Genomic DNA, 15,762 nt, shown 5'->3' with positions numbered 1-15,762 from the left:
CCATATAACCTACCTATTTGTTTTTGGTATATTACATTAATTTTTTAAAACTGTGATAAAACATAAAATTTCCCATTTTAACCACTTTATGTGTACACTACAGTGGCATTAACTGCATTCACAATTTCCTGCAACCATCACCACCATCTATTTCTAAAACTTTCCCAGTTCTCCCCCAGCTTCTGGTAACAATAACACGAACTATTTTGGGTATACTCTTTGACATTCAAACTGAATTAGATGCCCCGTATTTTACACGAGGGAGATGGAGGTCTTGAGCCACGACACAGGCTACAACAAAAGCTGCTCCTTTGGAGCCCGCTCCCGGCACCTGTAAAGGTAACCTGGTGCGGAAAACGAGGGCACAGAAAATTTACGTAATTCTTCGGTGCTGGAGCAGGGAGGCTTTTACCTGGGAGAAGGCAAGCCCAGGGCCCAGAATAAGAAGGAGGCGGGAAAAGGACCCTGAAACATTGGAATTATGCTCCACATTCAACACTTGATTCTTTGCTTTATATAGGGTCGGTTTTCTCTGAAACTCTTCAACCACCAGTCTCTAAACAGGCACTCATCACTTCTGTAATAGCCGATTCGTCAAAACGCGTCAAAGTCTAGGAAACCTCGAGGGGCATCTGGCTAGGGGAAGTCTAAGCAAAGGCAGGCTGGAAACCGTCCCCACGCCGTCCACTCCGCCCACTCCACCCTGCCTTCTAGATATCCGGTAGCGGGAGAAGAGCACAGGTGTCAGTACTGAAAGTGCGAAGCGGGGCCGCAGAGCCGGCGGAAGGGGCGGTGCTACCCAGGCGGCGGCGGCGCGCTCGCAGGCGCAGACGCAGGCGCGCAGACGCAGGCGCAGGCGCAGAAGCGCTAGACGCAGACCCGCGGGCGGAAGATGGCTGCCGGGTTCAAGTGAGTGTGGGAGGCTGGTGGGCGGGAGTTCGTACCGTGCCGGTTGGCGGCTCCCGTTACTCGGAATTTTCTCACCGGGAGACCCCCCCGCCCCACCTGGTTCCCACTTCTTTCCACCACGGAAGCGGGCGGCGGGTGGGAGGACTGGAGGTGGTCGTAGTGAAAGGAAAGGGGGCGTCTTCCCGCCGGGGAGGCGAGCGCTGGAAGGGGCTGTGTTGAGCTCGGTACCCGCTGCGAGCGCTGTGGCTTGGTGTGTAGTGGACCTGCAGCCCCAGGGGAGCAGTTGTAACTTCGTGAAAAGTGTTCTGTTAGAACCACCTGCCACGCTGCTCTCCCTCTCCCTTGAAATTTATTTCTAAAAGCGTTGTTCCTCGTTCGGAAGGTTATACTTAGGCGTTTTTGCTGCCGCTCTGGAGAAGCCTGTAGATTTTCGTTCTGAGTCCAGTTTTAAATAAATAAGATTCCAAAGGAAACCAATTGTACTGAAACAGTTATGTGTATAAATTCCAAGTTTATGATATAATGAGATATACATCTGTTTTAGAATTAACTTTCTTAATTAAGATCTCCTGGGGAGCTTAGTAACTAACTCCTGGAATTTCGAAGTAACGAGGATTCTTACAGGTACCTTCGACAACTCTAAAGTAAAAACGAAAACATTTACTCTCTGTGGTTAAAGTCGCAGGTACGGCTAATATTATAATGGTTTATTGCCAACGGTCATAATTGAAGAGTATGCTAAATTTCAGTCACTGGATAGTGAAAACAAATATGTAACTCTTTTTTTCCTGCCCACCAAGAATCCCTGCTTCAGAGTGAGAGTGATGTTATTTTCACACCTGTATTAATCCTCTTCTAAAGGTGCCCTAGGGTTTTGGGCTCCAACCCTATACTTGTTTAAAGCAAAATTAAGGACACCCTTTGAGTATGGTTATTGCAAAGGTATCTAATTTTTATAATTAGCAACACGTGGCAACATAAACATTAGAATTCCTGAAAGAAACTTAGTTACAAATTTTGGAGATTTCTGCTCCATCACCACACTAAGATTTTTGCCAGTTTCTGGATTTATATTGATTTACTAATTTATCTCATTTTTAACATGTGTTTCAGAACTGTGGAACCCCTGGAGTATTACAGGAGATTTTTGGTAAGTAAAGGTGGTTATGTACATTTTTTGCCTTTTGATAATGATATCATGTGCTTTTTCCATAAATACAAATATCAATTACATTGCACACCTAAACTAATGTCATACGACAATTATACCTCAGTTTTTAAAAGACAATTTTCAAGTAATTCAAATTAATTTTAATTAACGAGGTTTAGTGTATTTTCACTGGTGTGTGTAAAATATACATGTAGATGTAATCTGCTTTCATATATTTATTTAGAAAGAGAATTGCCGTCCTGATGGAAGAGAACTTGGTGAATTCAGAACCACAACTGTCAACATAGGTGAGCGTATTTTGAGTTCTAAAATAGAATGTTGAAGTTGCTTCAGTTCTGAAAATAGAAGTTTTTTTTTAAAGTAAGTTTTTCTTTGTAAAGTTTTTTTAAACTCACTGTCCTCTTAGTTGTTATGCTCATGTTAAATTTTAAAGTAACTGTAAAGTGTTTTCCTGCCTTCCTCCGTTCAGAACTTCTAAGACATGGTTTTCTTATATATCTTACATTTATTAAACCTTCTGTTGCAAACATGGAATTTCCCAATTTTACCTATATGCCATTCCCAAGTTTTAGCCTCTGAGCCATTTAAACAGTATTTCAGACAAATTCTACCGTGTCTAAGGGATTACAGTGATTTTGTGTCAAGAGATTTAAATCTTTGTAACAGCCCTGTGATTGAACAACAAATGATTAACTCACTTCAGGGACAATGAACAATCCTTAGACCGGTGCCGCTGTCCCTTGAACGACGAGGGGGTTGGGGCGCCGGCCCTCGCACAGTCAGAAATCCGAGCGTAATTTTACAGTTATGGATCGGTGCTCCGTAACCGAGGCTCTGCATCCTCAGACTCAACCAACTGTGGATCGTGTAGTAGTGTGGTAATATTTATTGGAAATAATCCTTGTATATAGGTGGACGGGTGCATTTCAAACCCATGTTGTGCAGGGGTCAACTGTAATTTTAAAAAGACTCAAGCAAGGAATAAATTTTCATAAACAATTTAGATATGTAGCAAGGTAAAATCATACGTAGAAGACGAAAACACTTTTTCATTTTGTTTAAATACTTACCTTTTCAGGTTCAATTGGTACTGCAGATGGTTCTTCTTTAGTGAAGCTGGGAAATACTACAGTAATTTGTGGAATTAAAGCGGTAGGTTTACTGTATATATTACTAAGATTTGAGTTACTAAATTAGCTTCATATACTTATTAGATTGTAATATACACCTATAGTTCTGCTGTTGATTAGGCAATCAGGTGTCAGTTTTTTAGTATTTGTTTTCATTTCCCAAGTTTTCACCTTTGAGTTTTAGATAATACAACCAAAGTTTAATGGCTCTTAATTACAATTTATGAACATTCTCAAATGTGCTGAAATGGAACAATTTAAAAAAATCCTTACCACCTTTACTTTTTAAAGAATTTGGTTGTAATTTGAGAAATTGAGAGATTTTTGGTGACATATTTTTATCTAGTGATGCCATTTAATCTGTGCAAATGTGTAGAAACTGCTCAAAAGAAAAGCTTGAGGGAATAATAGCTACTATTTACTGAGTATTTGCTATGTTCCAGGTACCTTATGTTAGGTGTTTTACAGAATTATTCAGTTTAATCCTCAGAATAATCATTTGAAGTATTTCTCTCTTCATTTCCTATTTTACATTATGTTCAATAACTTGTTCAGGAACATAAGGCTCATAAATAGAACTTAGACATAACTGACTCCAAAGCCTCTGCTTTTTTGACTACACTGAACTCTGAGTTACTTAACCTAAGTTCTTTCAATAACTGGCCCAAAGTCTCTCAGCCAAAAGGTGTGGGTCTGACTATTGAACCAGGTCGGTAATTCCAGGGCTTTTGCTCTTGACCATTATACCATCAATTCCTAAATCTGACTGTGTCAGTATCACCTGGGGTTTAAATTCAGATTCTTGGCTACTGAATAAGTGGAAGAGAGGGTGGGACAGAAATCTGAAGAGCCCCAAGTAATTTTGATGAGTAGCGCTACCATCAGCTGCCTTCTTGCCTTGCAGAGCTCGTGAGGAGTGGCCCTGCGTTCCTAGAGCCCCTGACGTACGCTCCCAAGTTCATCTTCCCAGTAGATGCTCATGATGTAGTTAACTAGCTAAGATGGTCTTTGGTAGAGCCTTCCATAACTGACTTCTTCACAATTTTTTAGTAGCTTCTTTCATAGGAAACATTTGTCTGCTTCTGTAGGAATTTGGAGCACCACCAACAGATGCCCCTGATAAAGGATATGTTGGTAAGTTAAATGGCTTCATAAATTTAATACAAATACTTTAAGACAGTTAATACTATTATTATAGTTAAATCTTAGTAGGTGAGTTGAAGAAAATTATTCATAAGCTTCAGACGTCCCTGAAAAGTTTTATGTATGTTTATGTTAGAAGATAGCATAATAGCAAGATACAGAATTTTGTAAATACCTTTTATCAAACTTGTTTGATCACTTTTGGTTTATACAGATGTCATCAACCAAGAAAATAGATTCTCTTAGGCAAAGGGCTGTAATTGCAAACTTTTCTGTTTCCATAAAGAATTTTCCTTTATACCACTATGTGATTTTTTTTCTTGGACCATCTTTTGTTTATGGTAGGAACCAACATTTTAAAAATGCAGAACAGTTGGTATGACTAGAGGGGCTATCTACTGTTACAGATTGGGGTATTTTGAAAGAAACTTTCATGAATAATTTAGGATTGAGGCTGTTTCTTTTTTTTTTTTTAATTTATTTATTTTTATATTTATTTTTGGCTGTGTTGGGTCTTCGTTTCTGTGCGAGGGCTTTCTCTAGTTGCGGCGAGTGGGGGCCACTCTTCATCGCGGTGCGCGGGCCTCTCACTATCGCGGCCTCTCTTGTTGCGGAGCACAGGCTCCTGACGCGCAGGCTCAGTAGCTGTGGCTCACGGGCCTAGTTGCTCCGCGGCATGTGGGATCTTCCCAGACCAGGGCTCGAACCCGTGTGCCCTGCATTGGCAGGCAGATTCTCAACCACTGCGCCACCAGGGAAGCCCGAGGCTGTTTCTTAAACACATGCTTTTTTTTGGCGGGGCGGTTATTTGTGTGGGAAAAAATAAATTTTATCTAAGCATAAGATTCTCACAAAGATGAAAAAGAATATAATTGATGTGGTACGATGCTTTCCACTTGGAAAGCCTATCTATGCCTACAGTTGTCTTTGCCGTGGATTGATGTTATCTTTAAAACTAAACGAGAGGTGAAATTTGGTTCATAGCTGCAGTTTCTTTCAGTTCCTAATGTGGATCTATCACCTCTGTGTTCCTGGAGATTTCGGTCTGGACCTCCTGGAGAAGAGGCCCAGGTGGCTAGCCAGTTCATTGCAGATGTCATTGAAAAGTAAGATCATCATGATAAAATGTGACTATCATTCATTTTAGAGAGTTTTTGAACTTTCATTTACTGTGTTCTATGTCTTCAAATCAAGTTCACAGGTAATTCAGAAAGAGGACTTATGTATCTCTCCAGGAAAGGTAAGAGGAATAAAGAAGCTAAGAGCTTTTATTAATTCTGAAATGTTTTTTGTGGGGGAAATTTAATTTTTTTTTTTTTTTTAAAGTTTCTGAGCCTTGAAGGTTATCTTGATTGTCTAGCCAAGGGTGTGGTTTGTAAGTAGAAACAAATACCATGTTACAGCAATCAGAAGGCTTTAATTTCCACTTTGTATAAACTCTATTTTAGCTTGCTTGGGTTCTATACTGTGATCTCATTTGCCTCAATCATGATGGAAACATTTTGGATGCTTGCACCTTTGCTTTGTTAGCAGCTTTGAAAAATGGTAAGCAACCTTAATAAAAGGGAATATTCCTACTTATGTGTCAGAATGTTCCGTTTTGGTAAAATTTCTCAATAAATTTTTAAAGGTTTTTGTTAAGACTTACCTATCATTCATGTGTTTCTAAATTAAAGAAAAACATGTTTCTATCTACTGTATTTGCCTTAATTGTCCTAAGATATATTTTTTAAAAAATAATACTTCTGGACAAGTTAAACAGAGGGAAAAGTGAATTAATGAAGCATAGAATGCCTTTTTGTTTCTTTCACTAGAGTGAGAGACTGACTTTACATATTCGCCTTTTTCTAGTACAGTTGCCTGAAGTAACTATAAATGAAGAAACTGCTTTAGCAGAAGTTAATTTAAAGAAGAAAAGTTATTTGAATATTAGAACTCATCCAGTTGCAACTTCCTTTGCTGTGTTTGATGAGTAAGTTAATCACATGTATTAAAAGGTTGTATATTTAATTGAAGGGAGGACAAAGATTCTTACAAGTAGTAGAATTTCAGGTTGCTATTAACTTTTCTGGTTTCTACCAGTTCTGTCTAGCTCCTTACTTAAGCTAAAATGCAGGTAGTGAGTTTAATTTGTACTTTTTTCTAAAATAAAATTTGTCCCATGGGTTGATAATTTATCTTTTTTTATTTTATTTTTAAAATAGCACTCTGCTTATAGTTGACCCTACTGAAGAGGAGGAAAACCTGGCAACTGGAACCTTAACAGTAGTAATGGACGAGGAAGGCAAGCTATGTTGTCTTCACAAACCAGGCACGCACTTTCCTTCCATTGCAGTACTAAACACGTAGATGAAAACTCAGCATGAGCTTCTTTATATTAGGGAGGGCCAAATGGAATGTGGGATGTTTTACTGGTTTACGTAATGTAAATTTACTATGGTTTCTTTGTTACTTCAGATGCCTTGCATTTTTATATTGTATGTCAGTGATTCTTAAACTTCAGGAGGTCTTGTTAAAACATAACCTGCAAATCTTGAGACCACACCACTGGTTTATATTATTCACTTTTTTTGTTTTATGTCAATAACTTGACATGATGTAGATCATGTAAAAACAAGTGTTGGCACAATAATTTTTCAGGTGGAAGTGGAGTGACTGGAGCTAAACTTCAAGATTGTATGAGCCGAGCAGTTACAAGACACAAAGAAGTAAAAAAACTGATGGATGAAGTATTTAAGAGTATGAAACCCAAATAAACAACCACCACATTTTCAAAACAGATTTGTAAAAACTGTATTTGTTACACTGTGCACAAACCTTTTATACTAAATAAATATCAAACTACATTCTTCTGAAAGATGTTTCTAGTATTTCTTAGGTCACTTCTGTATTATGTACAGTGAAACCGTTTTTAAAAAGCAATGACTTAGGCAAACCCACCCTAATGGTTCGTTAAACCATTTCCCTGTTTTTATTTAAAAATCATAGGGTTGTGCTTCTGTATAAAGTGTGTATATCTAGCAATGTAAAATACTGACACATGTTAAAAAACAAAAACGAAGTAGAAACTCAATCCTTTTGATTCAATGCTCTTACGTTTTTAAAAAGAAAAAAAATAATGCAAGACTCAGAATTTTGGAGTGGTTGGCGTGCCTCTCTTCGTTTTACTTCTTGACTGGCTGCCTGTATGCCGATGCCGATGTAGCTGAGCTGTCTGTGCTGCTGCCGCCGCCGCCATAGCCATCTGATGCTGCAAGAACCGCAGCTGCTGCAAAGCAGAGGGGAGAAACCAAGTTAGGTTCAAGGTAGGCAGGTGTGGAAAGATGCTTTTCCTGAGAGTGATGAAAACAACAAAACTGAAAGGGAGAAAGCACCAAGGTAACAAAAAAGGACTATACCACATCAGGACAATGCACAGTCAAACAGCACCAGTGGCACAGAAGCCTGCTGCGGGCTTTAAAAATGGCTCTTGGTAAACTTCAAAAGTATTTCTGTTACTTTGCCTGGCCAGTCTATATTGCAGTAACTCAGCAACTTCAGTTACCATTTTGTTGTATGATAGTTTATAGCAATATAAAACCACCCTGCAAATTAAAGAAAGTCAACTATAATATGCTGACTTCTAGAATAATGGAACAACATTCTTCTAAAACAGGTATGACATTTACAAATAGGAACACTGGTATACTTGCCTTTGTCTGCAGTACAGTATTAAAAAGTTAACCATTGGCACTTACAACTAACTATTTCAAAATGTACTGAAACTTATAAAAATGTATGTTAATGTGCCACCAGCACTTCAGGAAAGATTTTAAATTAGGAAAAGAGTATGACTTAAATGTACAAAATATTCAGTGCTCCAAGTTCACTGGCTAAAGTTGTCAGACTTTTAAATAAAATTTGCTAAATTATTTACCAATTACTGTATAGTCTTAAAAGACAGTAACATAAAACTAAAGTAAGGTATTTTGAAGTACTTTTGGAGCAGAGTATCTTTAAAAATGTAACCAGAGTGAAGTTGCTGGATTACTTGGATCTGTTGCTGCTGCTGTTGAAAGGCAGAGGAGAGCTGGAATCTCTGCTGAGGAAGGCTTTGCTCAGGTCTGTTCTCGGCAGAGCCAAGCTGAGACAACACTACAGAGAGGAGAAGGGGAAAGCAGGGCAGTCAAAAAGTTTGAAGGCTACCAGGGTTAGAAAAGGACAACACAGAAAATGAAATAATAGAAAAGTATCAGTATGATTAATCTTAAGTATCAAATCACAGACATTTCAGAATAAATTTAGTACAGACTCCTGTTAGTTGAGGGTACCATTGATGATAGAACTTCCTAGACACGGAAAAGAAGGGAGAGCATGTGGGCCAAAGCACTGTATCCCTCTCTTTTCTTACATCTCAATGAAACTTGATACTAGTGCTATTTTGTTGAGAAGGCTTTCTAGCAAAATGTTGAATACAGTATGCTATTTTAAAATACAACCAATCAAGTAGGAAATGGAGTGGGAGAAATCCAAATTACCATAAGGACAAAACTGGTAGACAAGTGCTAAAAGATGTTACAATGAATGTCAGACTACACTATTAGCAACAAAGGTGGTGAACCTTTTAGAGCTGAGTGAGATCAGGGATAAGTTCAACTCTCACTGCTCAGTTGAGGACATTTCAGACCTGGATCGTTTGAGTGACTCACTTAAAGGTAATTAGTGGCACGTCTGGAGCTAGGAACATTCTCATTTTTCAGCCTAGAGTTCTTTCCACTAAATTATACTACAGCTATTTTAGGAAAAAATAGCTTGTGGGGTAAAAGTTTATACTAATAAATTTCCATTTGGAAATTCACTGCCTCTAAATTAGAACTTTACATAAATTATTCCAAATTTGGACACTGGGAATTATACCGGATTCTAAAGGCATCATAGTAAGCCCAGTGATAATTCAAAATGTTAACATGTTCACTCATTAATCCTCAAACAGTATCTCAGTTTTCTTATACATGTGGCTTCTTGATTTTAATTAAATGTAGTTATAATTGCTATCTTCAACTGATGAAATAATCTTCATTAAAGGTATATCTTTGGTGCACCATTTATTACTAGAAGTGGTGAGCAATCATTTAGTACAATCGCATTTTTTTACAAGTGTCTTACAGAAGCTAAGCTACTTGACTATTAAGTCCTAATTCATACAACTACAAGCCACTGGAATGAGACAAAAGATTGTGCAATCTAGAAAAATGCAGTCTCAATATCCCAGGAAAACTGAAGAGCTAACAGCTTTAGAAGCTTCCTAGTAAGTTGGGTAACTGTGTAAAATTTTCCCAACAAAATTTAACATGAGGAAAATGTTAACTGCTGTTAATATATGTAGGTCAAAGCACTTGAATCAATTATCAAAATAATGAAAAAAATCTGAGTGCCATCAATTAATCAATTTAATAGTTCACACATTAAATACAACTAAACTTTTTCCTTGTAACTGTTTGCACAAGGAAAAGAAATAGTTAAAATGGTGAGATCCCAAATAGATTAGATACTTTAAATAAATTCAACATATTTAGTTATGAAGATACCAACCAGCTGCCTGTGACTGCATGTAACTTCCTACTCCAGCAAGGTTACTAACTGCAGTGTGCTGAGCAGATAAGGCCTGTTCTTGACTGGTACCACTTTGTTCAGAACCCTGAATAAAGAAATAATACGTGACTTGTACAAAAATAAAAACAATTTTAGACTGGTGGAATTAGTATTTTATTCCTGTATGAAAAAAAAATCAACGTTAGTCTAGGTCTTGCAAAAAGAATGGCCTAAGGAAAAGACATCAAAGGTATTTAGAATGAGCAAGAATAAGCTTATGGTATTTTGAAAGCAAGAAAATAAAACCTAATTTTCAGAACTGACTCTGTATTAAAAATAATTACGGCTTCTGTAAAGCTTCATCAGAACTTTTTTTTTTATTGAAGTATAGTTGATTTGCAATATCATGTTAGTTTCAGGTACAGAGCAAAGTAATTCAGTTGTATATATATACACACACATATTTTTCAGATTCTTTTCCCTTATAGGTTATTACAAGATATTGAAGGTAGTTCCCTGTGCTATATGTTAAATCCTTGTTGCTTATCGGTTTTCTGTATAATAGTCTGTATCTGTTAATCCCATACTCCTAATTTAAGCGCCCCTGCAACATGGTAACCATACGTTTGTTTTCTATGTCTGTGTCTGTGGGTCTGTTTCTGTTTGGTATATAGATTCACTTGTATTATTTTTTAGATTCAATGTATAAGTGATATCATATAACATTAGTCTTGCTCTGTCTGACTTAGTTCGCTTAGTTTGATATTCTCTAGGTCCATCCACATTGCTGTAAATGGCAATATTTCATTCTTTCTATGGCTAATATTCCACTGTATATATATACCACATCTTCTTAAGCCAATCATCTGTTGATGGCACTTGGGTTGTTTCTGTCTTGGCTATTATAAACAGTGCTGCTATGAACATGGGGGTGGCATGTATCTTTTCAAATTAGAGTTTTCATCTTTTCTGGATATATACCCAGGAATGGGAGTGCTGGATCATGTGGCAGCTTGGGTTTTAGTTTTTAAAGGAACCTCCATACTGTTCTCCATAGTGGCTGCACCAATTTACATTTCCACCAGCAGTGCAAGAGGACTCCCTTTTCATCTATTTAGGCCTGCCCATTTTTTGATAGGGCTGTTTGTTTTTGTTTTTTCAATATTGCTTCTATAAAGCTTCATCAGAACAAGTTTTTAAAGCTTAAAACACTGTTTGCAACATAGTACTAGAACTGCTAGTGAGCACATTCAAGAAAAGGAAACAAAAAGGCATATAGATTAAAAAGAAAAAATACCTGCCCTTATTTGCAAATGGCACTGACTAGGAAAAAACACCCTAATGAATCTACAAAAAAACTTCTACACCAAATAAGTGAGGTCAGTAAGATTGCAGAACACAAGATCAACATACAAAAACCAATTCTGTATACTAGCAATGAACATGTAGAAAACGAAATTAAAAACAATACCATTAACAATTTCCCAAGAATGGGAAAAAAAAGGAAGGAAGGGAGGGAGGGAGAAAGAAATGAAGGAAGGAAGGGAGGAAGGAAGGGAAAGAAAGAGAAAGAAGGAAAGAAACTTAGGTGTAAATCTATGAAACACATAGGTTTTGTATGCTGAAAACTAGCTGATTTTAGCCTAGATAGAGACATACTGTGTTCATGGACTAGAAAACTCACATAGTAAACATGGTAAGCCTTTCCCAAAATGACCTTTAGGTTTAACTCAATTCCTTTAAAAATCCCAGCAAAGTCTTCTGTAGATACAGATGATTCTAAAATTCATAAGGAAAGGCAAAGGATCTAGAACAGCTAAAGAATTTTGAAAAAGGATAACATGGGAGGAATCACTGTGTCTGATTTTAAGACTTACTTTATATATGTGTATGTGTGTGTATATATATATATGTGTGTGTGTATGTATATACATAGTCTACAGTGATCACAACAGTATGGTACTAACAGAGTGACAGATATTAATACATAGATGGGTGAAACAGAGTAGAGAATACAGAAATAGAGCCACACAAACACAGCCAACTGACCTTTGACAAAGGTGCAAAAGCAACTCAGTTGAGGAGGATGGCTTTTCTAACAAATAGTGCTGGAGCAAATGGACATCCATATCACCCCATAAAATGAACCTGCACCAAGTCTCACACCTTTTATAAAAATCAACTGAAAATGGATCATAGATTTAAATGGAAACTATAAAAAAAAAACTTTTGGGCCTAGGGCTAGGTGAGGAGTTCTCAGACTTAATACCTAAAGCACAATTCATTAAAAATAAATAAATAAATAAAATAACTCAGACTTCCATCAAAAGATGGAAGCAATCCAAATGTCCATCGATGGATAAATGGATAAACAAAATGTGATATATAAATACAATGAAATACTATTCTGCCTTAAAAAGGAATTTCTGACACATGCTACAACATGAATGAACCTTTCGGGTATTATGCTAAATTAAACAGGTCAGTCACAAATAGACAAATACTGCATAATTTCACTTAGGTGAGGTGCCTGGAGTAGTCAAACTCACAGAAACAGAAAGTTGGCTAGAAGGAGGGGGAAATAAGGAGTTGTTTAATGGGTATAGAGTTTCACTTGTGCAAGATGAAAATGTTCTGGAGATTGGCTGCACAACAATATGAATATACTTAATGCTACTAAACTGCATATTTAGAAATGGTTAAGATGGTAAATTTTATGGTACAGTATTTTACAATTTTGTAAAGAAAGTGCAAATCAAGAATTTTATATCCAGCCAAGTAATCCTTCATGTGTTAATAAAGAAAAATAGTTTTAAATGTGCCCTTCCTGAGAAATCTAATAGAGGATGAGCATTATCCAATCAAGATTTGACTGGGGAATCTTTGGTGGAAGGACTGATAGTGAACATTATATATATTTAATTGTGAACTAAGAGAAACGATGAGGGTGGGACTCAGCAATCAGTAATTTTTAGTTTCCCAGATGATTCCTAAGTGCAGCAAAGGTTCAGAAAAACCTGAAGTTCCTTCTACTACTTTAATTTACTGTAGTTCTTGTTCAATTTCATTTTGTTTGGCAATATACAAAGTATTTGTTTTTGTCTATCTTCTCTCTGTTGTATGCTTCAAGATAAAAAGAACATCTCTTTTCTAATAAGAGACAAAATACTATCAAAAGAAGGATGATGATGGGGTAGAAAATACATGGCCTATAGAGGCAGAAAGACCTGGGCTTGAATCCCTGCTCTGCCACTCGATGTACGGTTGTGAGCAAGTTAGTCACCTGTATCTATTTCAGACTATGCAAGATGGAAGTGACATCATCTATTCAAGTATGGCTGTTGTGAGAATTAGAAATAGGCACCCAATAACTGATAGCTGCTATTGTTAATAAAGAAAAACCGCATATGAAAAGTTGCTTCAAACAATCTAAATAAAAACACTTGGAATATGCTTGGCATACACCAAAAAAGGTAATAATTCTATGATACAAAGCATATGGAAGGTAGAAAGGACATACCTGCTCCCCTGGCTGTTGAGGACTAGAAGTTGTGGGTTGCTGAGGTTGCTGTGGTGTAAACTGAGAAAGCTGCTGCTGCTGCTGCAGTGTGTTAAAAATGAGCGAGCCACCTGGAAGCTATTAAGTATTTAAGCAAGAATTAATTAGCCGATTTCAGATTAAATTTCTTTATTCTACAAACATTTCTGGAGCATTCACTATGTGTCAGGCATTCTTCCAGGGACTGAGGAAACAGGTGAACAAAAATGGAAACAAAACAAGATTCCTGCCCTTAAAAAAAAGGAACAAATCGCTTTAAACACAATTTTTAAGTGCTGTTACTTTGGCTCTCAAATATGTTAGTAATCTCCAATGTAAGTCTTTCTGCTTCAAGTTAATAGTTAGCTATCCAAATATACATACTGCTTTTATTTAACTCCTCTTATACATCAACACAAAACAGCATTAAATGCATTTGGAAGTATAAACAAGAAGCTAGTGATAATCAGAGATATATATTAAGAAAACTCGTCTCCCTAAATTTGGTCTAGCTTTGCCCTAAACCAGAAATGCATGGATTTTTATATCACATAGCTAGGAATTCCAAAGCTGAAAAGGAAATGCATTAGATGTCCTATTTAGTTTGGAGACATTACTTGCTCTGTCATTCTGAATCTAAATTAATTAAAAAAAAAAAAAAAAACCTTTAAAAAAGAAGCATCCAGAAACTCCACACTAAAAACTAAAACTATGCATTCCCAATGCATCAGGAAACAAATGGTTTTTCCATTTTATTCTACAGGAGTTTAAGTTAAAAGCACTTTGAAGTTTTGTGGGAAAGTCCAAGCAAATATCAAATACAGAACTCTTAGGTCTATATAGTCAAAAAAGGTGTCTCGGGTCAGAAGCTCTACACTCAGCACAGCTCACTGTTAGGTAAACCTGGACAAAGCACAGGTCAAATGTTTCTTCCTCAATTAGTTAGATAGTAATAAATGTTGCAAAATATAATTTATAAGGTGGCTTTGCCCTTAATCCTTATTATCAGTGCTATTAAGGAATCCGACTCCTCTTAACACACTGAGACTGATCCTTGTAGAAATTCCTACAGCAAAATGCAGGAAAGTTGGCTAAATAAACCAATATGTCCATATCACAATTAGATTATTCTTCAATTAGTCTGTAAATACTGACACTGCATATTGTGTACAGGAAATAAGTTTTAAGATTTAGTTCTAAATGTATTTCCTGATTTATTACTTCTGAGTATCAGGTTGGGTTGATCTGTTTGTTATTATTATTTCCCAATAATCCATAGCTCTGCCATTCTTTGTCTCCAAATCTTTATATTTATGTGTACCTTCTCTAAAAATTCTCTGTAGATAATCCCATCCATTTCCCAACCTACTAGCTTAATACTGAACTCCATCCTTAAAGGACTTAGCATAACACTCAGAATATTATAAGTTCACAACATGTACTAAATTCTTTACCTACAATCTCTCTTTATATGTTAACATTGATAAAATGTGTTAAGAAAAGTCTCACTACTAGACACAAACTGTAATCTAACAAGCATTTATTGACTGACTACTAGGTGCCTGGCACTGTGCCACGAAGTCATATTCTCCTCAGGAAAAGAACACACATACCTAATTTTAAAACTTTCTATTCACACAGAAAATCTACTATAAGCAAACAGCAATACCTACATGCATACATAAAAAGTCTGTTAAGAGAGAAATTATTTCTAAGTATACCTGCTGCTACTATTGTAGGCAAGTTATTTTCCTTGGCAGTTGTCAACTCTCCCCTCTGGAACTAGTTCTTGATTCGGCAGTGGTGCCAGAGCCGATGAAAGTGCAGTACATAGGATACCAATTCTTTCCCCTTATCTACTTGAACATGCAAAGGTAACCACACCCTTAGAAGATTCTGGACAACCTCAAAACTTCAAATGCTGATATGTACAAACTTACATGGTTAAAAACAAACAAACAAAAACTATAAAAACTTTAATAAAAAGCAGTGTTTCAGGTTTACCTGGAGTAGATTTAAGGGCCTGAGACTTGAAGTATTTTTTAAACCAAATGGAACACCTATTAAATAAAACTCACGGTTAAAACAGGGAATTAAAACTTTATTATACTTGAAAGTATTTTATACTTTAGTATATAAAAATATAATACTTTAAGTACTTCCTGCACAGATGTGCTTATTTTCTATACTTTAAAAATTTCTTATAAGCAAAAAACCCCCTATTTTCATCAATACCAAAGATGTGAGCACCAGATGTACACTATAATCTGTATTTCAGAAACTGAGACTTCTTTATAACT

General features: G+C 36.6%; 2 protein-coding genes across 2 annotated transcripts in view; one reads left to right on the top strand and one right to left on the bottom strand.

Annotated features, from left to right (window-relative positions):
* Positions 1 to 848: 848 nt before the first annotated feature.
* EXOSC8 (exosome component 8) lies at positions 849 to 7,210 on the top strand. Its single transcript, XM_061170852.1, has 11 exons — positions 849 to 909; positions 2,023 to 2,059; positions 2,304 to 2,367; positions 3,159 to 3,232; positions 4,299 to 4,344; positions 5,354 to 5,459; positions 5,548 to 5,593; positions 5,802 to 5,898; positions 6,205 to 6,325; positions 6,558 to 6,664; positions 6,994 to 7,210. Exons 1-11 carry the CDS (start codon positions 893 to 895, stop codon positions 7,107 to 7,109), a joined length of 831 nt encoding a protein of 276 aa, XP_061026835.1. The 5' UTR covers positions 849 to 892; the 3' UTR covers positions 7,110 to 7,210.
* The window catches only part of SUPT20H (SPT20 homolog, SAGA complex component), a 113,842-nt gene continuing 105,237 nt past the window's right edge, over positions 7,158 to 15,762 (bottom strand). The window contains exons 24-28 of the mRNA XM_061170925.1: positions 15,467 to 15,522; positions 13,445 to 13,561; positions 9,925 to 10,030; positions 8,384 to 8,487; positions 7,158 to 7,621 (exon numbers count right to left, since the gene is read on the bottom strand). Coding sequence (XP_061026908.1) covers positions 7,481 to 7,621; positions 8,384 to 8,487; positions 9,925 to 10,030; positions 13,445 to 13,561; positions 15,467 to 15,522 — 524 coding nt within the window. The 3' untranslated portion in view covers positions 7,158 to 7,480. The remainder of the gene's footprint in view (positions 7,622 to 8,383; positions 8,488 to 9,924; positions 10,031 to 13,444; positions 13,562 to 15,466; positions 15,523 to 15,762) is intronic.

This window comes from Eubalaena glacialis, chromosome 16 (genome assembly GCF_028564815.1).
Source record: "Eubalaena glacialis isolate mEubGla1 chromosome 16, mEubGla1.1.hap2.+ XY, whole genome shotgun sequence".
Taxonomy (NCBI): domain Eukaryota; kingdom Metazoa; phylum Chordata; class Mammalia; order Artiodactyla; family Balaenidae; genus Eubalaena; species Eubalaena glacialis.
Note: the sequence above shows the minus strand (reverse complement) of the source record. Positions and strands in the feature narration are given on the sequence as shown.